Consider the following 26,822-nt stretch of genomic DNA (forward strand, 5'->3'; position numbering starts at 1 on the left):
TTGCCGTTTTAAAACAATGTTTCATCAATTCTACACATTTTGCCATTCGGCGTAGAGAAAAAGTTGCAGTTTTAAAACAATGTTTCTGCAATTCTACACATTTTGCAATGGGGTCCGGTGGAGAACATTTCAATTTTATAATCAGTTTCGCATTTGCAGTTCTACAGCTAATTTCCTGCAATTCTGCCACTTTTTCCAATGGGGTGGAAAGACATTTTTGCATTTTTAAAGGTAATTTCCTGCAATTATACACATTTTGTAATGACTTATGCCATGTTGTGATATCTGAGTGTTTTTGTTAGTCATTTTCAATCTGGGCCCCCTGGCAGCTGGGGGCCCTAAGCGACCACTTATGTCGCTTTTGCCTGGAATCGCCCCTGCAGACATTGTTTAAGATCCCTGCACAAACAATGATTGTGTGGTGATGAACTAGCCTATCCAGCAGCACAGCTATTCACCTAATTTGTCAATTGCCATTGAATGCAAGAATGTGCATTGACATTTGTCTCTTTGGAATAGTGGCCCAGGTTCTTTATGCCACTCTTTGGAGTTGCATTTAAAATAGTCCTAGTATTTCTTCTTAACAATAGTCAGCCTGTGTAATATTGTCACACTTATTTACTCCTTGTTAAGTCTTAGTAAAACAGAATCAACGGACAAGCAAGCGTGCCATGAGTTTAGGCTACATTCTTTCCCCCCAGCAAATCAATAACTTGAAAGGACGGTTATCTTGCGTCTTGAGGTGTTGGCCTCCAATGCAGCTGCCTGGATCGATGCCCTCTACGTTATTAAATGTGGTGGCTGGCAGGGACCTATTCATGCCCTCCTATGTTTGTTTTCAGGAATGTCCAAAGTCAGTGTTGAGGCTGAGTCCAGGAAGGCTCCAGCCCAGGACATGCAAGTGGGTTCATCTATGGAGGCTGAGAATACTGAGGACTTTCGAAGCGAGAGCAAGGAGGATGCTCACAGCTTTGATTGTACTGACTATGTACTGAACAATGATGAAGTTCCTCATGATGACAGAGCTGAAAACAACAGTGATGTTCAAAATGACAACTATAATGCTGACGACAGCGATGGCGCTCAAAAGGATAATGTTCAGAGCGACAATGAAATTACGCAAAACAGTGTGAATGCTGAGCATGATGATGATGATGATGATCCAAACACTAGTGTCAATGCACATTCTGACAATGCCGGTGCTAAAAGGGAAAATTGCCATACAGTGACTACTGATAATGATACACCAAAGGAACAAAAGAAAAATGAAGATACTCATACAAAGGTGATATTTATCTTCAATGCAGAGAACAGCTCTGGGAATCATTAATTTCAGCCCTCTAGTTCATGTTGCTATATGTCACAAAAACGTGGATAGCATTACACCATAGTTCAGGATATCGTTATTTTTATGATATCCAATGCTGATATAGCTTATGAACCATTTCTTAACGACATACAACATGAACTCGAGTTAAAGCTCTGAATCAATAATTATTGATTTTAAATTTCCTTTAATAGTTGATCCCCTTTTTTTGTGCCTACCCCTTACCTTTCAAATTTGTCTGCTTGGTGCAACTCTAGTAGGTGTATGGGCTAGTGCATTTGTGTTGATGGTTTAAATTTTGCGTAACTATCTTAGTTTTATGGGGTATACTTCCTGGTTAGTAGTTGTACTGTGGTGTTTGGTAGCACCAGTGAAAATGCTGGTGATGGCCTATGCTTCCTGTGAATTCCCCTGCATGCATTCTCCGCCTAATGCCAATACAATTGTTTCATTCAATTTGTATTTTAATTGAATAACTTTAATTGAGTTGTGTTTACAGGTACAAGCCATGATGTTATGTTTGCCTTCAAGTCTCAGCATACCAGCAGCCACCTTTATGCAGTAGTGACACTATTGTCCCATCCTTTCCATGGTGTGGCCTGTACGTGTGACTGATCCCAGCAATCGTAACACGGAACCCAAACCGGCTCCACGCGTACGCCATCGTGCGCACATTTATTTTGTCCCCCTACACCAAACGCGCTGACGACACGCAGGTTAAAATATCAAAACAAACTCTGAACCAATTACATTAATTTGGGACAGGTCGAAAACTATTAAACCTTTATGGCAATTTGTCCTATTTAGCCAGCTTGCTGTTGCTAGCTAATTTGTCCTGGGTTATTAACATTGAGTTGTTATTTTACCTGAAATGCAAAAGGTCCTCTACTCTGACAATTAATCCACACATAAAATGGCCAAACTAATAGTTTCTAGTCATCTCTCCTCCTTCCAGGCTTTTTCATCTTTGAACTTATATGGTGATTGGCATCTAAACTTTCATAGTATTACTACACCGACCGGCAACACAGTTCGTCTTTCAATCACCCACGTTGTTATAACCAATGAGGAGATGGGAGAGGCAGGACTTGCGCTGCGTCAGAAATAGAAAGGAGTTCTATTTTAGCCCTTGGCAACACAGACGCTCATTGGCGTGTGGGTGCAATGATTGAATAACATAGATTTCTAAATGTATTTTGCAACGCTCATGCACGCGACGCGAGTGGTGTAGTCAGCCTATAAGAATCACACCCAGTGTTTCCTGGGTGTGTGTGGATACAGCACCCTGATTTTAATAGGCCTGTCACATGGCTGGGTAATTGCTGTAGGCAGTGATTTGGACTGCTGCCTCTGTGTTCCCAGTCACTGTCAGATCCCCTGCTGTTGTGTTCGACCACTCCAAGCTGTTAGTTCGATGCAGATTATCTTGGGTCCTTCCCAACGTCAAATGAGTAACTATGCATCATTAATGGAGTGTGCTTCAGGTGGTGATGCCCTCCGGAAGTGTCGTGGATTCATAATAACTGCCTCTTTTTTTTGTTGATAGAAAGATTATCTTTTATGCACTCGATCTCTGTAATGGGCTGCATGAAGTAGTCACATACTATGCAATCACTTTACCCGTCTCGCTAGTAAGCCCCGGTTGCCTTACGTTCTGCCCTGCTCTTTAAGAAGCAAGCCTTGGTTTCCTCCCATGGCTCAGCTGATCAGGAGGCTGCTGTTGTTATCCTTCCCTCCCCCCACTTGTTAGCTAGTTTCCAGGCTACTGAGCTCCAGGGGCCTGAGCTCTGTCTCTCTGATATGTCAAACCATGTTCACCCTTTCAGTACCTTAGAACCATTTCTGTGTCTTGTAACCAGTCTTTGTTCTTCAGGAATTGGTACAGCTATATTGGCTTGTTACAACTCGTACTCTGGGAGGACAAGATGGATGGGAGTCTGTCTTATCTACCTCAACAGTTAGACAAGCCTACCTGTGGATGTCTCTGTTGCCTGCCTGCATGTGGGCGTCTTGTGGCCTTTTTCACGTTGTGTGTTCTCTGATACCTGGTTCTCTCTGCACCGTTGGCACACTCCACTGCCAAAGCAGTCCAAATCATTTCACGAAGCTCGTTGTTTCTTGTGGAGCTCGTTTTTGGCAATGTTTAAAACAAGTCCAATGACAGATTCATACACTGAATCCTATTGAACTATTGGAAATGCATTAGGTCCTATGCTTTGTCCTAATGCAACAGAATAAGGAGAAAGTATACTGGCTTACTTCTTCCCCGGATGAGCTTCCAAAATATTATTTGTCTTTATTAGGTTTTGTCTTCTGGAGCGGTTCATGCACTCATGCACATACCAAATGACACACACACATAAACAAAGCAGTGCTCTGTGTTTGCGCTTGTTTATAGTGTATTTTCCCATTTGTGTGGAGTGCGAAATAATAGTAATATTTAGGCAGCAACACATTTTATGTGTATCCTCCAGATAGCCTACTCTTGGTTCATGAACTTGATCTCATCTGGTTCCAATGAAGCAGACCTGTCCCATTCGCCGGTTGATTTTGGCTCACTCTGTGATGCCATTTTAAATCTTCTTAAGGGCTTGGCTCATCCTCTCATTTGGATGTTCTCATTAGCACTGCTTGATCTCGTTATCATGGTCTGTGAACGGAGAAGTTAAGCTTACCTGCACTTCACACAAGCATTTACGCTAGTGCTAGCCTTTCTTGGCTAGCTGTCTATTATTTAGACAACAGTCCAAGGCAACTGAGGGGTGGAGTTCATGTTCGACTTTGGTATTTCCAAGTAATAATAAACCCTTGACAATGCCAGGGGACCATGTCAAGTGCCAACCTCCTATCCTACCATCAGAAATGCAGATAATATAGCTGCTATGAGTTAGCTTTATACTGACTGGGTGCTATAAAAGTGCTAGCCTTCCACCGTAGCTATGCCAAGTTTGGTATCCTGGCCCTAAAAATGCAAAGTTTTTGTCATTCAGGCTTTTGTTTAAGTGTGTGTGAACACCATTCTACTGTGTCCAACTTGCAAGAGGAAGTTATGGTAGTGTTTTAAGCCAATGTGTCAAAGCCTGACTTACTGACGTAATACAGCTGCCTATGCCATTAACATTTTATAGCCAACATCAAAAAGCCAATTATTAACCACCGTTCCAGTAATTCCTTATGGGTCAATGATGACAATGTCACAAGGTTTTCTACCTATAGCCTAATAATAATTGATGTCCTATAGAGAATTTGGAATTGATGAATCTTTGAAGTGTTTCAATGAATAGTTATTTAAAATTGTAGCTGTCCTTGACCCATGCTTTAAGCAAAGCCTTTAAACACACAGATTCATGCTTAATTGACCAACACAATTCCTGCTGCATGAACAGGGTTGGTGTTGCTGCTTTAGCAAGTACGCCCATCTGTATTTTTAGCCTTTTCAGGCGGTGACTCAGACAGTCAGTGTGGTTCTGTGGGAAAAGGTGTGAAGGTTCTGCTTCTCACAGTCCTACATATTCTCCCTATGGGTGACAACATGTGACTGAAGTATCTAAATGGCTTGAAAGGTTGCCCTTTGACTCTCTTCTTAACAATATCATACCAGACATTTAGCCTTATCTGTTTTGACAACTGGAACTTTTGTTTGGTCTGGTATGTGGACATTTTTTTGTATATTTACTGACAGTGGCTTCACCCTTGTGTTTGTTGAATTTGCCTTGCCCAGATTCCATGGAGGAGTGCTATTTCATAAATGTGAAGCAGTACAATTACTCTGCTTGACCCAGATAGTTCTGCTTTGTCTGAGGTAATGAGGCAATTTGAGAGTCCTTTACTCAGTCATAACACAAACTTCTTATGGTTGCAATCCCGGTAACGGAATCGATATGACAACAGCCAGTGAAAGTGCAGGGCGCCAAATTCAAACAACAGAAATCTCATAATTAAAATTCCTTAAACATACATGTGTCTTATACCATTTTTAAAGGTAATCTTGTTGTTAATCCCCACCACAGTGTCCGATTTCAAATAGGCTTTTCAGCGAAAGCACCACAAACGATTATTAGATCACCACCAACTCAAAGAAAAATTTGTCTATTTTTCCAGCCAAGGAGAGGAGTCACAAATAGAGAAAATGAATCACTAACCTTTGATCTTCATCAGATGACACTCATAGGACTTCATATTACACAATACATATGTCTTGTTCGATTAAGTTCATATTTATATCCAAAAACCTCTGTTTATGTTGGCGCCATGTTCAGAAATGCCTCAAATATTCAGAGAAATTGCAGAGAGCCACGTCAAATAACAGAAATACTCATCATAAACTTTGATGAAAGATACATGTTTTACATAGAATTAAAGATACACTTGTTCTTAATGCAACCGCTGTGTCAGATTTCAAAAAGCTTTACAGAAAAACACAATATTCAATAATCTGAAAACAGCGTTCAGCTACAAAAGCAAGCAATACAGTTACCCGCCCAAATTGTGCAGTCAACAAAACTCATAAAAAGCATTATAAATCTTCACTTTGCTGAACTTCGTCGTAATGCACTCCCAGGACTTCCACTTCCACAAGAAATTTGTTTTTTTCGGTAATGTCCATCATTTATGTCCAAATAGCTGTTTTTGTCACGTGTTTGGTATACAAATCCATCTTCAGAAGAGCGCATTCACTAAAACCTGACGAAATGTCCAAAAGTTCCGTAACAGTCCGTAGAAACATGTCAAACGATGTATTGATTCAATCTTTAGAATGTTTTTAAAATTAATCTTGAATAACGTTCCAACCGGAGAATTACATTGACTTCAGATGAGCGATGGAACGAAGCTCCCTCTCATGTGAATGAGCATGGTCACCTCATGGCAACCTCATGACAGTGGTGACTCATTCCTGTCTCCTTCGGCCCCCCTTCACAGTAGAGTCATCAGACAAAGTTCTACAGACTGTTGACATCTAGTGGAAGCCGTAGGAAGTGAAAACACATCCATATCTCGCTGTAATTTCAATGTGATCTTGATTGAAAATCGACCAGCCTCAGAATTTCTACTTCCTCAGGTTTTTGCCTGCCATACGAGTTCTGTTATACTCACAGACATAATTCAAACAGTTTTAGAAGCTTCAGAGTGTTTTCTATGCAATAATAATAATACTATGCATATATGAGCAACTATGACTGAGTAGCAGGTCGTTTACTCTGGGCACCTCTGTACACCTTTCATCCAAGCTACTCAATACTGCCCCTGCAGCCATAAGAAGTTAATCAAGCTCAAACCAAGTTTATTCACCCACTGGGTCATACAGCTGCATAAGACAAACCAATTTCCACCAGTGGTAGTGTTTGTTTGTATATATATCTATCTATCTCCCAATTTGGGTGTAGTCTCCTTCTCTCTGAACATTACATCTTTATTGCTAGGCAGGAAATTAAGTGATGTGGGCCATAAACTGTTCCTTCTCCCCTAACCTGACCTCGGCCCCCTTCCTCACTAAACCACATCTCTCAATCCTTATCAGTGCTCTAAAAACCATTTGAAGTTTTCCTATTATTCTTGCTCTATGAAGTGTTCAGGTGAGCTTGCATGTGAGGTAACTTGTGTAATTCTCTGAAAGTTGACTGATCTCCTTTTATACAATAACTCAGCTTGAGACTCTGTTTAAAAAACATTCAAATAAGATAACATCTTGCAGTATTGTTCATCACTTCTGGTGGCAGTGACCACAAGATGGCAGCCCATAGTCATCCAATTCTGTTGAGAGCCCTCTACTTACTCTTCTAGACAAACTTTCGGTTAAAAGCGTAGGCCTACAGCTTCACTCGTGCACACTTGGAAGAGGAAATTGAGCTAAGTCTCATGCAATGTATGAAACACTGTGTTTAATATCTTACCATATCTGTTTGTGATTGCAGGACAGCACTATGGATGAGGAGGTCCACAGGAGCCCTGCGGCAGAGATATCGGTCACCAGCAATGGAGACTTGGAGGAGAGCCACGAGGATGTGTTCAGGGTAAAGGCCGGAAAGAGCATCCCCTTTGGCACTGCACTCACTCACTACACATAATTACATGCACGCACTGCTTCTCAAAACTGAGTTTGTACTTTAGTTTTTTTTATTTGAAAGGGAACCGCATTATTGCGACATAATAACGAGGACAGAATGAATAGGTAGGCTTAAGCAACTTTGCAATCAGAGCCAGTGGGACAATGCACTGCTCGATTGGGCAAGTGGATACACAATGTTACTTCCTGGAACATGTCGAAATCAGCAGTTTGCCCAAGTCAGAGCCACACCAGCCTCCACATAATGAATAGCCCTGCACTGACTGGCATTCTTTCTATAGTCATTCATAAGGCACAGATGGCTTGGCTTCCATTGTTCTTGTTAAAAAAAAAAAATCCACACATGTAATGATGGATAAATTGGGCAAGAAATACCTTGACACCCAGCGTCATAGTCATAATATGGATTAACGCATATATTTGGACCTGCTGTGACATATGGTATGTTGTTATTTTATGGCTGGTTATGCCACCTACATGAGTGTCAAAACCCACAAAAGCTACCATACAAGGCAAACCATTACATTACACCATAGCCTAAGTATCAACACTGCAGTCGTGGCCAAAAGTTTGGAGAATGACACAAATATTGATTTTCACAAAGTCTGCTGCATCAGTTTGTATGATGGCAATTTGCATGTGATCAGATGAATTGCAATTAATTGCAAAGTCCCTCTTTGCCATGCAAATAAACTGAATCCCCCCCCCAAAAAAAATCCACTGCATTTCAGCCTTGTCACAAAAGGACCAGCTGACATCATGTCAGTGATTCTCTCGTTAACACAGGTGTGAGTGTTGACGAGGACTTGGCTAAAGATCACTCGGTCATGCTGATTGAGTTCGAATAACAGACTGGAAGCTTCAAAAGGAGGGTGGTGCTTGGAATCATTGTTCTTCCTCTGTCAACCATGGTTACCTGCAAGGAAAGATGGGCCGTCATCAATGTATGCACAAAAAGGGCTTCACAGGCAAAGATATTGCTCCCAGTAAGATTGCACCTAAATCAACCATTTATCGGATCATCAAGAACTCCAAGGAGAGCGGTTCAAATGTTGTGAAGAAGGCTTCAGGGCGCCCAAGAAAGTCCAGCAAGCGCCAGGAACGTCTCCTAAAGTTGATTCAGCTGCGGGATCGGGGCACCACCAGTACAGAGCTTGCTCTGGAATGGCAGCAGGCAGGTGTGAGTGCGTCTGCACACAGAGTGAGGCGAAGACTTTTGGAGGATGGCAGCAAAGAAGGCACTTCTCTCCAGGAAAAACTTCAGAGACAGACTAAGAACGCAGCCATGAATAAAGAATGGTACCAACACATCCTCCGAGATAACTTCTCCCTACCATCCATGAACAGTTTGGTGACGAACAATGCCTTTTCCAGCATGATGGAGCACCTTGCCATAAGGCAAAAGTGATAACTAAGTGGCTCGGGGAACAAAACATTGATATTTTGGGTCCATGGCCAGGAAGCTCCCCAGACCTTAATCCCATTGAGAACTTGTCGTCAATTCTCAAGAGGCGGGTGGACAAACAAAAACCCACAAATTCTGACAAATTCCAAGCATTGATTATGCATGAATGGGCTGCCATCAGTCAGGATGTGGCCATGAAGTTAATTGACAGTATGCCAGGGCGGATTGCAGAGGTCTTGAAAAATAAGGGTCAACACTGCAAATATTGACTCTTTGCATCAAATTCATGTAATTGTTAATAAAAGCCTTTGACACTTATGAAATGCTTGTAATTATACTTCAGTATTCCATATTAACACCTGACAAAAATATCTAAAGACACTGAAGCAGCAAACTTTGTGGAAATTAATATTTGTGTCATTCTCAAAACTTTTGGCCATGACTATGTTTGTTGTAAAATTATCAATGTTATTGCGCATACATTGATGTCAGACATGTACCTACCCCAATGCGCTGTTGCTGATGACTGGGATGAATGCAAGAGCAGATTTCAGGAGCAGGATAAAACACCCTCTTTTTGACTAATGACAGATTTAAAGACATCTGGCTTATATGATTGATGGTCATAATGCTTCTTGACATTGTTAGGGTATTTTCTTAGTCCAAGTAAAGTGACACATGATGGTCATAATGCTTCATGACGGTGTCATAAAGCTTCATGACGGTGTCATAAAGTATATATTTTTAAAGTTATTTAAAAAATGATGAAAAAACATGACCGTAAAGAGTTCATTACAACAACAAAGGATTTAAGATTCAAACCAAAGGAAACTACTTGGCTGAAAAAATATATAATATGAATAAATGTGGGGTTTGACACTTATGTAGGTTTCATAACCAGCCATAACATAACGCAATATATGTCACAACACTTGTAAATATAGGGGTCATGACCGTATAACTTGTCATATCAGCTGTCATGACATATGACATGGTTATGACCATGACACTGGGTGTCAAGTAAAGAGTTACCAAATTATCTCCCCAGCAATGATAGTCTAGGCCTATTTGTCAAAGATAGTCTAACCCTATTCCTAGTGCCATATAATTATTCAATAAAGGATTTAATTTCATATAGCTTGCCACTGTAGCTACATGATTGTAGTTGTAATCAGTAGGATCAGGCAGCAGGTATTCTCCTCCACTCTGAGGAGGATAATTGGTTGTCAGTTGTGATGCACCGATATGACATTTTTGGCTGATATCCGATATTTTTCCTGCCCCAAAAAAAACAATAACGATATTTAACATTTTTTGCCTCCTTTTTAAGCATTCTAGTACAGTTCAATAGTTAACACATGGACGCAGCGGTCTAAGGCACTGCATCTCAGTAGAAGAGGCGTCACTACAGTCCCTGGTTCGAGACCAGGCTGTATCACATCTGACCGTGATTGGGAGTCCCATAGGGCAGCACACAATTGGCCCAGCGTCGTCCAGGTTTGGCCGGGGTAGGCTGTCATTGAAAATAAAGGTTACGCACACCACACTGACCAAAAAGTTATTTTTTGGGCATTTACGTATGTCCCCTTTTCAGTATTGGTTACTATGTCCCCTTTTTAATATAACCAGATTGTTTTCTCATGCAACATATTTCAATTACTTTACTACCGCACATTAATCCTGCAATGATAATTAGTATGATGAATACCCTCGGCTTTGTACGACGTTATAAGTTACGTTGAGATTCCATTTTAATTCGCTCTAATTTCATGGAAAAAGGTTTATTCAATAAATATATCAACTCCTCCCATACTGGGAAGAATAAAAATCGATTATACACACATACAATTCATCATATTTTCATATCTTCACATAATCCAAATAGAATGTTAGAAATTCTTAGGTACTCACATCAACCAATTCATTGGCTCAGCAATCTCCCAGCGGGAAAACCCCCCTGAAAGTTCCCGGACACGGCCTTGCTGGTCACAGGAATAATGCTCTTCACGTTCTCTAGACTTCCAGAAATTATAGACTTGCCTCTACTTTCTAAAATACCACCCCTCTCTCAATACCACCCCGGGATATTCTATGATGGGCAGGGATGGACAGAACCCCAAGATAACATTATCTCAAAGCGTATTATCCAAATTTCACTTGTCTTGTTATGCACATTTCTATATCTTATTTCTACGCTCACACAACTCTCCAATCACATTCACCCAGTACTGTTCCCAAACACACTTAATCAATATTTTTTATAACTTGCAGGAATATTTTCTTCTATCGGTGGATTGGTTTATAGCTTTCACATACAGTGGTTGCTCCACTAAAAGTTTTGTGATTTATGCTGCGGGACTTAGAGGTAATGTGTGGTTTAGTATGGTACCCTGCATCACCACTTCATTGCTCCAGAACAGCGCAAGGGGGAGTTAGCGCACTGATCATGCTTTTGGGTCCTACTGTGTCTCTAACTGAAAATGAATGGGTGACCTAAACCTAAATAGAAACTGATAATTGGGCACGACTTCAGTATTACTTACTAAAACTGCTACACTGAGGTTTTTATGATTTTATTTTGTTCGGATTATTTTGCTCTTACTGTAGCTCACTCCCAACCAGTCACGTTGTACAGCGCCGTTGTACAGTGGCGGAACGGTCTAAGACACTGCATTGCAGTGCAAGCTGTGTTGCTACAGATACTGGTTCAGTACCTGTGCCGGCCTTGACTGGGAGACCCATGAGATGACTGTAGGTTTTTGGTTTCTCTCCCTCTAAAAACAGAAATAAATAATTATAAATAACAAACTGGCTTTATTTACAAATTAGTAACAATGTCTCACCCCATGTTCAAGAATGGCCTTTTTCTCGCTCATTTTACGTTATTTTAAAATTAAATAATCTCCAAAATAAATATATTTTTTAAACAAAGCGTTGATTTATTAATTTAGAATTATATAAAAGCCCCTTAGATATTCTCACAGATATATATTATTAACCCTGTTATTAGCAGGACAATATCCCATTGTGGTGCACAACCCCCACGTTCCCGCTGTTCTTTGTGCCAGTCTGCACGTTCAAACTAAAACAATGTAACTAATAATGGCATCTTTATGCTTTCTTAATAAAATAATGTTAAATACTCTTTCAAAATGCCTATGTTTATTTAGTTATGGATCCATAACGATTAATATGTGAATAAATATCACTGAATTACAGAAATATTGGAACAAAGTTGTCTAATGAAGGTGAACAAATGGTTGCTTACTGGAAAATACTATTTCACGTTGTACAGTGCCATTATGGCTATTAGCAGGTAGCTGGACAGTAGACTTGCCTAGGAGGGTAGGGGGAGAATTCGAAGTTAGGTTGGCTGTATCACAACCGGCCGTGATTAGTTGCAATTTCAGTTTAATTCACCAGAGAAGACAAAACAAATAATACAAAGTATTATTATGTATCACATCCGACCGTAATTGGGAGTCCCATAGGGCGGCGCACAATTGGCCCAGCGTTTCTCTCCCTCTAAAAATGTTTTGGGCCTTTACAAATATTATTTTGACCTTTTATTCAGATTACAAATGCTTTCTTTAATTTTTTGGAAAATGAAATATCCTCAAATATCATTATATTATCAAGTTGATGGCACAGTCATATAGCCTGGCACCTACATAAAGTTGAGTGACTCACTCATTCATGGCTTTGGATCAAAATAAATAAGTACCAACATTCTTTCTGAAAGTCTTTTAATAAAGAAATGTTTTGGTTATCCTGACCTGGACACCATGTACAATATTATAATAGCCCATTATGTGCTATTAGCAGGACAATATACCTTTACCAACACCTCTCTGTATTTTGATAATTTGTGGTTTGGGCCTCCCCAGTGGTGCAGCTGTCTAAGTCATCGCAGTGCAAAATGCATGTTACCCGTGCCGGCTGCCACTTGGAGACCCATGAGGCTGCTTTTGGTTTTCATTTAGAATCCTCCAATCCTCTATATGTAATTATTGGCGGAGAGTCACGTCATATTTTTCGATATACTGTAGGCGACATGAGTCTCACTAGTGTTGAGTAATGTGCTGTTAAGTGGGGTAGGTCTTATTTATTTAAAGAGCATATTGAAGTTAGAAGCAAAAGGATTTGAAGCAATAGCCTACTACTATTTTAGCACCGTTTCACGCTGTTCTGAGACAGGCATGGAGACTGGTCTTGATAAATCAATGATTTTTATTTTCACTTAATCTCCAGTTGGGTATTGGTCAGACTACAATTTGGGTGTAGAAATGTAATGCTCTTAGTGTAACCTTTTTATTTAACTAGGCAAGTCAGTTAACAAATTCTTATTTACAAGGACATCCTAGTCCTTCCTCCCCGTCGGGGAATTGAACCCGGGTCTCACAGGGATTCTTTAGCTAAATAGCCAAGTACTGTAGCCTACTCCCGACCATCACGTTGTACAGCTCCATATTTTCCGTTCCAACCTAACGGAAACTGAGAGGGTTTTTCTTGGTATAGAAACAACATAATATTAATTAAGCAAGTACCAGTCAAAAGTTTGGACACCTACTAATTCAATCAATCAATCAATTTTATTTTATATAGCCCTTCGTACATCAGCTAATATCTCGAAGTGCTGTACAGAAACCCAGCCTAAAACCCCAAACGGCTAGTAATGCAGGTGTAGAAGCACGGTGGCTAGGAAAAACTCCCTAGAAAGGCCAAAACCTAGGAAGTCCTCTTCTGGCTGTGCCGGGTGGAGATTATAACAGAACTATGCCAAGATGTTCAAAAATGTTCATAAGTGACAAGCATGGTCAAATAATAATCATGAATAATTTTCAGTTGGCTTTTCATAGCTGATCATTAAGAGTTGAAAAACAACAGGTCTGGGACAGGTGGCGATTCCATAACCGCAGGGTAATTCCAGGGTTTTTCTAGGTTTTTTACTATTTTAACAGTTTTAGAAACTTTTTAGAGTTTTCTATCCAAATCTACCAGTTATATGCATATCATATCTTCTGGGCCCGAGAAGCAGGCAGTTTAATTCGGGCATGCTTTTCATCCAAAATTCCGAATGCTGCCCCCTACCCTAGAGAAGTTAAAGGGAAAATCTCTGCTCATAAAACCTGTGCAGGGCATTTATTTCTTGAAGTCCTTCAGTTGTAAGGAGTATTTTTCATCTTTAGTGATGATTGTAGTTACATTTCGTGACAGTCTATGACACGTTTGATGTCTGTCTATAGGCACATTTTTGATCATTTCAATTCTGCATTTGTTCAGTTTCTGTAAACCGTGAGAATGCGTCAAACTCATGAGCGTATTCCTGTGGTGGAAAAAGTATTCGATTTTCATACTTGAGTAAAAGTAAAGATACATTTTTTAATATAAAATGCCCTAGTAAAATACTACTTGAGTAAAAGTATTAGTTTTTAAATATACTTAAGTATCAAAAGTAAAAGTTTGAATAATTTAAAATTCCTTATATTAAGCAAACCAGGCGGCACAATTAAATGTTTATTTTATTTTGGCATAGACAGGGTCACACTAACATCCAGACATAATTTACAAACAAAGCATTTGTGTTGAGTAGGGATGACCAGGGATGTCCTCTTGATAAATGTGCGAATTGGACCATTTTCTGTCCTGCTAGCATTCAAAATGTAACGAATACTTTTGGGTGTCAGGGGAAAATATATGGAGTAAAAAAGTACAGAATTTTCTTTAGGACTGTAGTGAAATATAAGTTTTATATAATTATAAATACCGCAAAAAACGACTTTAGTACTTTAAAATATTTGGACTTAAGTACTTTACACCACTGGGGTATTATTCCATGTGAACCCCTATCCTCTGACCGATGCATTTTTCCTCCTTGACTTTAGGACCCTTCTTACGGTGACCTGAACCTGTCAGAAAGCCACATCAGCTCCGGCAACTTTGCCTCGATGACAGAGGGCATCATTGAATCAGGACCATACAAAGGTACAGTAACCAGACTATCAAGAAATGTCGTGCGGCAAATTGAATGTAAAGACTGTATCCGTTTTTTTCCTTTTCTACTGTTTTTTTCCTTTTCTAGGTAGATCAGCTTTAATATTGCAGATTGTGGCTTCCATCAGTGTAATTTTCGGCATCATTTCCAGTCCCATAAATATATACAGTTGAAGTGGAAAGTTTACATACACTAAATTGACTGTGCCTTTAAACAGCTTGGAAAATTCCAGAAAATGATGTCATGGCTTTAAAAGCTTCTGATAGGCTAATTGACATAATTTGAGTCAATTGGAGGTGTACCTGGGGATGTATTCCAAGGCCTACCTTCAAACCCAGTGCCTCTTTGCATGACATGGGAAAATCAAAAGAAATCAGCCAAGACCTCAGGGGGAAAAAATGGTAGACCTCCACAAGTCTGGTTCAGTCTTGGGAGCAGTTTCCAAATGCTTGAAGGTACCATGTTCGTCTGTACAAACAATAGTACGCAAGTATAAACACCATGGGACCACGCAGCCGTCATACCGCTCAGGAAGGAGACGCATTCTGTTTCCTAGAGATGAACGTACTTAGGTGCGAAAAGTGCAAATCAATCCCAGAACAACAGCAAACGACCTTGTGAAGATGCTGGAGGAAACGGGTACAAAAGTATCTATATCCACAGTAAAACGAGTCCTATATCGACATAACCTGAAAGGCAGCTCAGCAAGGAAGAAGCCACTGCTCCAAAACCGACATAAAAGAGCCAGACTACGCTTTGCAACTGCACATGAGGACAAAGATGGTACTTTTTGGAGAAATGTCCTCTGGTCTGATGAAACAAAAATAGAACTGTTTGGCCATAATGACCATCGTTATGTTTGGAGGAAAAAGGGGGAGGCTTGCAAGCTGAAGAACACCATCCCAACCGTGAAGCACGGGGGTGGCAGCATCATGTTGTGGGGGTGCTTTGCTGCAGGATGGACTGGTGCACTTCACAAAATAGATGGCATCATGAGGATAGAAAATGATGTGGATATATTGAAGCAGAATCTCAAGACATCGGCCTCCCGGGTGGCGCAGTGGTCTAGAGCACTGCATCGTAGTGCTAGCTGCGCCACCAGAGTCTCTGGGTTCCCGCCCAGGCTCTGTCGCAGCCGGCCGTGACCGGGAGGTCCGTGGGGCGACGCACAATTGGCTTAGCGTCGTCCGGGTTAGGGAGGGTTTGGCCGGTAGGGATATCCTTGTCTCATCGCGCTCCAGCAACTCCTGTGGCGGGCCGGGCGCAGTGCGCGCTAACCGAGGGGGGCGGGTGCACGGTGTTTCCTCCGACACATTGGTGCGGCTGGCTTCCGGGTTGGAGGCGCGCTGTGTTAAGAAGCAGTGCGGCTTGGTTGGGTTGTGCTTCGGAGGACGCATGGCTTTCGACCTTCGTCTCTCCCGAGCCCGTACGGGAGTTGTAGCGATGAGACAAGATAGTAATTACTAGCGATTGGATACCACAAATTGGGGAGAAAATTAAAAAAATAAAAATATAAAAAATCTCAAGACATCAGTCACGAAGTTAAAGCGTGGTCGCAAATGGGTCTTCCAAATGGACAGTGACCCCAAGCATACTTCCAAAGTTGTGGCAAAATGGCTTAAGGACAACGAAGTCAAGGTATTGGAGTGGCCATTACAAAGCCCTGACCTCAATCCTATAGAACATTTGTGGGCAGAACTGAAAAAAGCATGTGCGAGCAAGGAAGCCTCCAAACCTGACTCGTTACACCACCTCTGTCAGGAGGAATGGGCCAAAATTCACCCAACTTATTGTGGGAAGCTTGTGGAAGGCTGTGTGACACGTTTGGCCCAAGTTAAACAATTTGAAGGCAATGCTACCAAATACTAATTGAGTGTATGGTAACTTCTGACCCACTGGGAATGTGATGAAAGAAATAAAAGCTGAAATAGAATAATAAAAGAGAATTATTTGACATTTCGCATTAAAATAAAGTGGTGATCTTAACTGACCTAAAACAGGGAATTTTTACTAGGATTAAATGTCATGAATTGTGAAAAACAGATTTAAATATATTTGGCTACGGTGTATTTAAACTTCCGACTTCAACTCTCTGTGTGTGTGTGTGGAAACGGCTGATTTTTAATGGAATATCTACAGAGGCATACAGAGGCCCGTTATCAGCAACCACCACTTCTGTGTTCCAATGGCACATTGTGTTAGCTAATCCAAGTTTATCATTTTAAAAGGCTAATTAAATAGTAGCCGCAACACATCAGTCTCAACGTCAACAGTGAATAGGTGACTCTGGGATGCTGGCCTTCTAGGCAGAGTTGCAAGGAAAAAGCTATATCTCAGACTGGCCAATAAAAAGAAAAGATAGGCAAAAGTAAACACACTAGACAGAGGAACTCTGCCTAGAAGGCCAGCATCCCCGAGTCGCCTCTTCACTGTAGAGACTGGTGTTTTGCAGGTACTATTTAATGAAGCTGCCAGTTGAGGACTTGTGAGGCGTCTGTTTCTCAAACTAGCCACAAATGTACTTGTCCTCTTGCTTAGTTGTGCACCGGGGCCTCCCACTCCTCTTTCTATTCTGGTTATAGCCAGTTTGTGCTGTTCTGTGAACGGAGTAGTACACAGCGTTGTACGATATCTCCAGTTTCTTGGTAATTTCTCTCATGGAATGACTGACGAGTTTCAGAAGAAAGGTCTTTGTTTCTGGTCATTTTGAGCCTGTAATCGAACCCACAAGTGCTGATGCTCCAGATACTCAACTAGTCTAAAGAAGGACAGTTTTTTTTTTATTGCTTCTTTAATCAGGACAAGAGTTTTCAGCTGTGCTAACATAATTGCAAAAGGGTTTTCAAATGATCAATTAGCCTTTTAAAATGAAAAACTTGGATTAGCTAACACAACTTGCCATTGGAATACAGGAGTGATGGTTGCCTCTGTACACCTATGTAGATATTCCATTAATTCGTAATTTACAATGTCTACACTGTATTTCTGATCAATTTTATATTTTAAATGGACAAAAAATTTGTACTTTTTTCTTTCAAAAACAAGGACATTTCTATGTGACCCTAAACTTTTGTACGTATGATATGTATGTATTTTTTTCTGTTTAGTATTAGTTTTCCCTAACCCTACCACCCCCCTCATAATTGGAGTAAACTAATGGACAACAACATTTAGGCTCCTACTTCCAGCTTATATATATATATATATATATATATATATATACTATATACATTTTAAGTACACTGTATATTTTACAATAGTTACCTTTTGGTTTTATTCCCATCTTTCAGCTACCCTCAACCCCTCCCATCTATCTGAAGACCATCCAGTTTTGATTTCTATTTGCCATATATTTTTCAACTGTGCTGTTTCACAAAAGTTCTGAACCTACATACATTTTATGGATGTTCTAAGTCCACATCAATGCTTAAACCACATTAGGGGACAATTTGAGGTCAGGTTTTTGTGTTATTTTTTGTGTAGGTATCTTTTAGTTAGGTGGGCACCAGACAGACCAAATTTTCACCATAAAATTGCACCTTTATAATAGAGTATTCCTTGCATCATCGCATTTGCAGACTACTACTAAGCCTACTATTCCTAATGTGATGATTAGATTGGGTAGTCATGATTTAGGCTAATATACCTCAATCAGTGTTCGCAAAAAATACTTCAATTCATGGTTGAGTGCGTAGTGGCGTAGAGTATGCTATAGACGACACTGGGCCAATAGTGCGCCGCTTCATGGGTCTCCCAGTCACGGCCAGCTGTGACACAGCCTGGGATCGAACCAGCCTGGGATCGAACCCGGGTCTGTAGTGACGCCTCAAGCAGTGCCTTAGACCGCTGCACCACTTGGGAGGCCCCCGCAAATTTATCAAACAATTGGTCCCCCAAAAAATGCCGCCCTCCTTTTGAATTTCAAAATCCCAATGTGGCCCTCGAGCAAAAAAGTTTGCCCACCCCTGCTATAGGCTATATGAGATACGTTTCTTGGATTTTTATAAATACAATTCTATTACATTTTATATGACTGGAGACGTTAGCATTAACTTTTTTAGTATGACAAAAGTTACAGGGTAGCCTACTCTGTAGCTGACAATGACAAACAGTTCAATATAAATTATGACTGAATCATATAGTCTGCTTGAAACTTGTCAGTGAAGACACTTGCCAGTTGGTCCGCGCATGCTCGGAATGCACGTTCTGATAATCCATCTGGCCTTGCGGCCTTGTGAATGTTGACCTGTTTAAATTCTTGTTCACATTGGCTACGGCGAGCATGATCACACAGTCGTCCAGAACAGTTGGTGCTCTCATGCATGCTTCAGTGTTGCTTGCCTCAAAGCGAATAGAAAAGGCATTTACCCCGTCTGGTAGACTCGCGTCACTGGGCAGCTCGCGGCTGGGTTTCCCTTTGTAGTCTGTAATAGTTTGCAAGGCCTTGCACTTCCAAAGAGCATAAGAGCCGGTGTAGTAGGACTCAATCTTAGTCCTGTATTGACTCTTTGCCTGTTTGATGGTTCGTCGGAGGGCATAGCGGGATTTCTTATAAGTGTCCGGGTTAGTGTCCCGCTCAATGATAGCGGACATTGCCTGTAATCCATGGCTTCTGATTAAAATATGTACGTAGGGTCACTATGATGGCGGCGTCGTCGTAGATGCATTTATTGATGAAGCCGGTGACAGGTGGTATACTCCTCAGTGCCGTTGGATGAATCACGGAACATATTCCAGTCTGTGCTAGCAAAACAGTTCTGTAGCATAGCATCCGCGTCATCTGACCACTTCCATATTGAGTGAGTCACTGTTACTTCCTGCTTTAGTTTTTGCTTTTTGTCCTGTTGAAAAACAAATCATAGTCCCATTTATCCTCTAACGCTTCTCTCTCCCGGATCCGGGATCCCCCTCATCAAAAAAGCTGACTAGCATAGCCTAGCCTAACGGGACAGGGATATCATATAATATAATTTTCATGAAATCACAAGTCCAATACAGCAAATGAAAGATAAACATCTTGTGAATCCAGCCATCATTTCCGATTTTTTTAAATGTTTTACAGCGAAAACACTATGTATTTCTATTAGCTAACCACAATAGCCAAATACACAACTGCATATTTTCACCATGTTTCTACCACATAGGTAGCTTTCACAAAAACGGCAATATAGAGATAAAATTAGTCACTAACCAAGAAACAACTTCATCAGATGACAGTCTTATAACATGTTATACAATACATTTATGTTTTGTTCGAAAATTTGCATATTTGGGGTATAAATCATTGTTTTACATTGCAGCTACCATCAAAAATATCACTAAAGCAGCCAGAATAATTACAGAGAGCAATGTGAAATACCTAAATACTCATCATAAAACATTTTTGAAAAATACATGGTGTACAGCAAATGAAAGATAAACATCTTGTGAATCCAGACAATATTTCAGATTTTTTTTGTGTGTTTTACAGCGTAAACACAATATAGAATTATATTAGTTAACCACAGTAGCCAAACACACACATACATTGATTCACCGCAAAAGGTAGCTTTCGCAAAAACCAGCAAACGATATAAAATGAATCACTAACCTTGAACAAATTCATCAGATGACAGTCTTATAACATCATGTTATACAATACAATTATGTTTTGTTCGAAAATGTGCGTATTTAGAGCTACAAATCCTGATTATACATTGTGAATACGTAGCATTGATTCACCAGAATCTCCTGAGATATTTTGGACACTCACCTAATCTGACCAAAGAACTCATCATAAACTTTACATAAAAATACTTGTTGTATGGCAAATGAAAGATACACTTGTTCTTAATGCAACCGCTGTGTTAGATTTTTAAAAATAACTTTACCATAACAGACAGCGCTCACCAAAACGGCGGAGAATAGGTCTCAACGTTTTACACAGAAATACGAAATAACATCATACATTTTTTCTTACTTTTGCTGAGCTTCCATCAGAATGTTGTACAAGGAGTCCTTGGTCCAGAATAAATCGTTGTTTGGTTTTAGAATGTCCATTTCTTCTGTCGAATTCGATCCACAATGCTAGCCAAGGTTGGTAACATTCCCATCCTCTCTTGGCGTAAAGAATGGAAAAGTCCCAATAAACGTTGAATAAACTGATAAAACTCGGTTGAAAAAACCTACTTTATGATGTTTATGTATCAAATAAAATCAGAGCTGGAGATATTCGCCGTGTATACCGATCGCTTATCAGAAGACAATGTTGAGGTCCTTCGCGCGCCTTGGAAAACTAACAAAATGGCTGACCTGCCACTCCAAAAGCTTGTTCGACCTCAAATCAAACTAGACACCCCATTCCACCGCCTTTTGACATCTAGTGGAGTTTTAGAAACTTCTGAGTGTTTTCTATCCAATAGTAATAATAATATGCATATTGTATGATCTAGAAAAGAGTACGAGGCCGTTTCATTTGGGCACGATTTTTTCCAAAGTGAAAACAGCGCCCCCCCTATTAAGAAGTTAAGCGCAAACCAGATGGGATGGCGTATCGCTGCAGAATGCAGTGATAGCCATGCTGGTTACGTGTGCCTTGAATTCTAAATAAATCACTGACAGTGTCACCAAAAAGCACCCCCCCCCACCATCACATCTCCTCCATGCTTCACGGTGGGTATCAAACATGTGGTGATCATCCGTTCACCTACTCTGCATCTCACAAAGACACGGCAGTTGGAACCAAAAATTGCAAATTTGGACTCATCAGACCAAAGGACAGATTTTCACCTGTCTAATGTCCATTGCTCGTGTTTCTTGGCCCAAGCAAGTCTCTTCTTATTATTGGTGTCTTTTAGTAGTGGTTTCATTGCAGCAAATCGAGCATGAAGGCCTGATTCACGCAGTCTCCTCTGAACAGTTGATGTTGATGTGTCTGTTACTTGAACTTTGTGAAGCATTTATTTGGGCTGCAATTTCTGAGGCTGGTAACTCTAGTGATCTTATCCTTTGCAGCAGAGATAACTCTGGGTCTTCCTTTTCTGTGGCAGTCCTCATGAGAGCCAATTTCGTCGTAGCGTTTGATGGTTTTTGCGACTGCACTTGAGAAACTTTTTAAACTTCTTGAAATGTTCAGGATTGACTGACCTTCATGTCTTAAGTAATAACTGTCGTTTATCTTTGTTTATTTGAGATGTTCTTGCCATAATATGGACTTGGTCTTTTGCCAAATAGGGCTCTTCTGTTTACCACCCCTACCTTGTCACAACACAACTGATTGGCTCAAATGCATTGAGGGAAAGAAATTCCACATTAATTGAAATATTTTCCACCTCATGAAACTGGTTGAGAGTATGCCAAGAGTGTGCACTCCAAAAGGCCCCTTTGTTCGATAATGTCCTTTATATCCATAACTCGCACTTCAGTCAATAATCCACCCAGTTTCCCATCAAACCTTAAATACCCTAATACGTAAATAAACGCTCAAAATTTAAGACAGAGAATCGTTATTGTCTTTACCGGAGAAAAGTACGAAAGAACGCGCTCTCTTCCACGCGCTTGGAAACACTACAGCCAAAATGGGAGCCACCTAGAAAAGCCAGCTTGAAACTCTTTCTGTTGACATCTAGTGGAAGCCCTAGGAACTGCAATCTGGCAGGACATAGCCGTATAATTAAAGTGATAGCCATAAAAAATAGAGGTAGGCTGAATATTTTGGGGCAGAGGGGTGGTTTGTCCTCGGGGTTTTGTCTGCCATTTCATTTCTGTTATACTCAGACATAATTTTAACAGTTTTAGAAACTTTAGAGTGTTTTCTAACCAAATCTACATATATCCATATCCTAGCTTCTGGGCCTGAGTAACAGTCAGTTTACTTTGGGCACGCTTTTCATCCGGATGTCAAAATACTGCCCCCTAGCCAAGAGAGGTTAACAAAACATTTTCATTTACAATCTGTAGAAACTATGAGAATAGAAAGGTTCATGACTTTTATGAAACAGCACAGTTGAAAAAATACATGGGTGTTAATAATCATAATGCAGTGGGTACACTTTGAAAGGGGTAGTCCTTTCTGTCATGGCTAGCAGATATGGTAGCATACACTACTGTTGGTTGATAGTAGCCACATACTTAGCATGTGCTTTAACGCCCAGTCATCACCAGCAAGGCGGTGTTGGGTCGAACAAACTTTTAACTCTGCTGTTTGTTGTATACCTGCCTGCCTGTCTGTGTGTTTTGTGGGTATGTGGTGTTCATGATGAAACATCAACACGCTGAGAATGTTCCTGACCTGGGCCAGTATTCAGTGTCTGATCTAGGAGTGCTGATCTAGGATCTGTCTGTATGATATTTCATTCTTTATGATCTAAAAGGCTAAACTTATCTTAGATCAGCACTCCTACTCTGAGACACTATGAATACAGGCCCCAACCTGATCTGTCCCATCTCAACTGGCTAACCCATAAAAGCGTCCAAAGGCAAGTCTATGAAGACAGTAAGGCCATAATGATAGAACACTGTCATTTTACAGCAACATCTCAGTGCTTTTCATTAAAAGTGAAGCATAGGCTTACCCTATGGAGTTTTCACTGAGAAGTAACATCAAACCAAATATCAAGGTGCCGGTATAGTACATTGTCCAATGTGATGTCAGGTAGTCCAATTGCTTTAGGAGTCTTTACTTGGTACAATATGAACCTAGTTGCGCCACTGAACCCATTGGATCCCATTTTAGTCCAGTGGTACTGTTATGTGCCTGTCATCTCCAGATTACACCCCTTATTTGGTCTTAGTGGTGTGCCGCCACATTTATAGTGCCATTTTAAAGGAACACCCATGGGATGTTCCATTTGACAGCTCTAGATAGGGGGGTGTTGACTCACTAATCAATCGCCACTGTTGCCTGCTGTTTCCAGTGTCGGCAAGCCAGCCCACGTCTCCCGTGGCACTTGTAGCTCCCAGCTCGGCCGTGGCTAGCCGCCTGGCGCGACCCATCAGCGATAGTCAGACTGAGATACAGAAAGGTACCTACAGCAACAGAGATGAGAAATACGGACCTGCTTTCTGCTCCCTCCTTTCTAGTTGGGATTTTCTCTCTGGCTCCCTCTTTTATCAAGGCTCTGTCATTCCTTCAAAATCCATCGTCCACGTCCTTCATCGACTTCTACTGCCGTTTCTCTTCTGTCTTCGCGTCTTTCCCCTCTCTCTCCCTATTCGTTCAATTTCACCGTTGGCTTCTAGCTGTGAAGGATGTGACTACCTGAAAGCTTGACGGTGGTCCCTGGTTCGTAACAGCTGAGGTTAGGCTACTGGCAACTAATTCTGACGGTTGTCTGCATTTCTCCCATAGCTGGCTGTAAGGGTCCTCGTCTTGTTTCAACATCTCACAAACACACACTTGCTAGTACCAACCAAGCCTTACACAGCTTCCCCTGAGTTTTAATCAGCATCCCTGCTTAACTCCTGTATCCTCCTTGCATCACTGGGCTCCTGTAGTTCCTTGCAGGTTGTCCCTTCTACTCTAAATGAAACTCCTTGCAGTTGCTTGTATTTCCCCTGCAGGTAAGCGTATATACTTGTGGTATTTTAGCTGAAGATGATAATTGTCAAAGTATCATAGTCAGCATCTAACTTTGACTCGGTGTCTCCATGTTCCAGTCTGACACGACTGGAAATTGCATATCAATCCTATGATTGATTCACCGTAGTCTCACGTCTACATTTTATATTCTCTTAACACTTTATGATATCTTACCAGAGCCCCAAGCTAACAGATACAGCCTCTCTCAACATTCATGACAGTCGCCTTTCTCTTCAGGCACTATGCAAGGGCAGCCACGTAGCGGGCCGGTGGTCCTGGCAGATGACCAGAAGAACCCGGCCATGGAGAAACTGGACCTAGTGAGGAAGTGGAGCATCAACACATACAAAGTAATACTTGCCACCAGCACCTACTGCCCCCTCCTTCTCACTCACATATTCTCAACCTTGCTTTTTCCTTAGTCCCTCCCTCCCTCCCACAATCCATTTCCGACTTGGACAGGTAAACTACCCCTTTTCCTTTCATTTTTCAAACTGGCTTGCATCTGCAGCTGGCATCGCAACAGACACACACAGCTTTTCATAGCCATAGTTGGATTGGTGAGCTACCTATGATCTCATCTGTCCATAATTCCCCATTGTGCTGTGAATGTTTACCGATGGCTCCCCTGCTTTATTGTACACTTACAAAAGAACGAGACAAAAGGGTTACTGTAGAACATCTGATGCAGCCAAACTGTTTCTCAGTGATAATACACAACACTATATACACATTTTTAATATCCATTTAAAGATATTGCCTTGAATGTGATCACAGCTTTAGATAACCGTTAAATAAAATCTGTCTGCTCCCAGAGCCAACACACAGGCTTTAGCTTGGAGGGCTAACATGGTTGAGACAAGTCGATGACCTGGGTTTGATACCTGGGGTTGGTTACACTAGGATTCTGACTGTATCTGATGTTGGATTCTCAATGCTAACAATGTTAGTGCTAACTCGTTTGAAACCAAGATCAGCTACTCTCGGATGCTAACGATGCTAACACTAAGTAGTTCGAAACCCCCAGGTCAGTTACACTGGGATAATATATGCTAACGCTAACTTGTTTGAAACGCAAGGTCCGTTATTTTAGAATGCTAATGCTAAATCGTTCCATTTATGTTGTCAGTTACATTAGGAATGCTAACACTTCTCTCCCCGCAGTGCACCAGGCAGATCTTGTCGGAGAAGCTGGGCCGTGGCTCACGGACGGTGGACCTGGAGCTGGAGGGGCAGATCGAAGTGCTGCGCGACAACAAGCTCAAGTACGAGCACGTGGTCAAGCTGACCCAGACTCTGGCCAACCAGCTCACCCAGATGATGCAGACTCAGCGGCAGCTGGGCGACGCTTTCGCTGACCTCGGCCTCAAGTCGCCGGAGCTCCATGTGAGTCAGACACTCTATTTATTATTATTATTTATTTTTTTACTTTGACCTTACCGAGCAACCTGAAGCTGGAGTAGGTTGAAGTAGTTGACACTAACCACTGATATAGGATTTTTTTTTAATTCTTTATGCCCGTAATGTTAATGTAAGGTTAGGATTGGGGGTAAAGTAACCTCATCCTAGATCTGTGGTTTGGGGCATAACTTGTAAGGATGGCCATTTCTGGCTCTGGTTCTTTGTCAATACTCTGAAAGGACAACCTTTCCTCGTCACTTTTTTTTTCTTCTCATAACCACTGATTTGATTTGATTTGGATCTCTTTTAGTCCCCATTTGGACTAATCTTCCAAGAGTCCTTAAACATTGAAATACAATTTATAATACAAACGCATTTTCACATGTAACACACTATTACAAACATACATAATATACTAACATAATGAGCCAACAAATACTCAATCTAAAAAATATACATTCTTCATCTACTATAGTCCCACAACATTTCTATCTATTATATTTAAATCGTTTTAAAATGTATATATTGAAAGGTTTCTAGTTTGCTCAGGTAATTTATTCCATTTCTTTATTGCTCTAAATCGAAATGTTCTTTTGCCTATTTCTCTTTTCTGTCTGGATAACGCATAGATGGTGGACAATCTATTCCTAGTATTTACTGAATGTCTGTCTCTTACCAACTGAATACCGTTGTGAATAAAACTTGGCCGTTTTAAATGATGTATATTCTGAAATAAAATAAGCATGTTTTTTTCAATTATCTTGTCGATTTGATGACCAACCAAGAACACTGCGCATGACTGCAACAGAAGAACCATATCTCCACCTTAAAACAATCCTTGCTGCTTTGTCCTGTTCATTCTGCAGCCTCCTAACTTCACTTGATGATGCATTTCCCCAGACCACAGAACAGTAGTTCACCTGACTCTCAATTAATGCTTGTGTTATTTACTGAATAATTTTTTTCTGGTAAATATTTAGCTATCCTTCTGATAATGCAAGCTGTTTTAATATTTTTTCTACATAGATTAGTTATTTGAGACGACCATGATAAGCAGTTGTCTAGCTGCAC

The 26,822-nt window shown here is 40.8% G+C and overlaps 1 protein-coding gene across 3 annotated transcripts in view; it reads left to right on the forward strand.

The window, feature by feature from the left end:
- The window catches only part of LOC129841030 (arfaptin-1-like), a 43,105-nt gene that overhangs the window by 2,536 nt on the left and 13,747 nt on the right, over positions 1–26,822 (forward strand). Inside the window, exons 1-6 of one of the 3 annotated variants that reach the window (XM_055909143.1) lie at positions 843–1,285; positions 7,240–7,338; positions 14,682–14,781; positions 23,686–23,793; positions 24,588–24,700; positions 25,515–25,736. In XM_055909143.1, coding sequence (XP_055765118.1) covers positions 845–1,285; positions 7,240–7,338; positions 14,682–14,781; positions 23,686–23,793; positions 24,588–24,700; positions 25,515–25,736 — 1,083 coding nt within the window. In that variant the 5' untranslated portion in view covers positions 843–844. Of the gene's footprint in view, positions 1–842; positions 1,286–7,239; positions 7,339–14,681; positions 14,782–23,685; positions 23,794–24,587; positions 24,701–25,514; positions 25,737–26,822 lie in introns of those variants that run through there. The other 2 variants (XM_055909140.1, XM_055909142.1) reach the window with 2 other exon arrangements.

This window comes from Salvelinus fontinalis, chromosome 42, assembly GCF_029448725.1.
Source record: "Salvelinus fontinalis isolate EN_2023a chromosome 42, ASM2944872v1, whole genome shotgun sequence".
NCBI lineage: Eukaryota > Metazoa > Chordata > Actinopteri > Salmoniformes > Salmonidae > Salvelinus > Salvelinus fontinalis.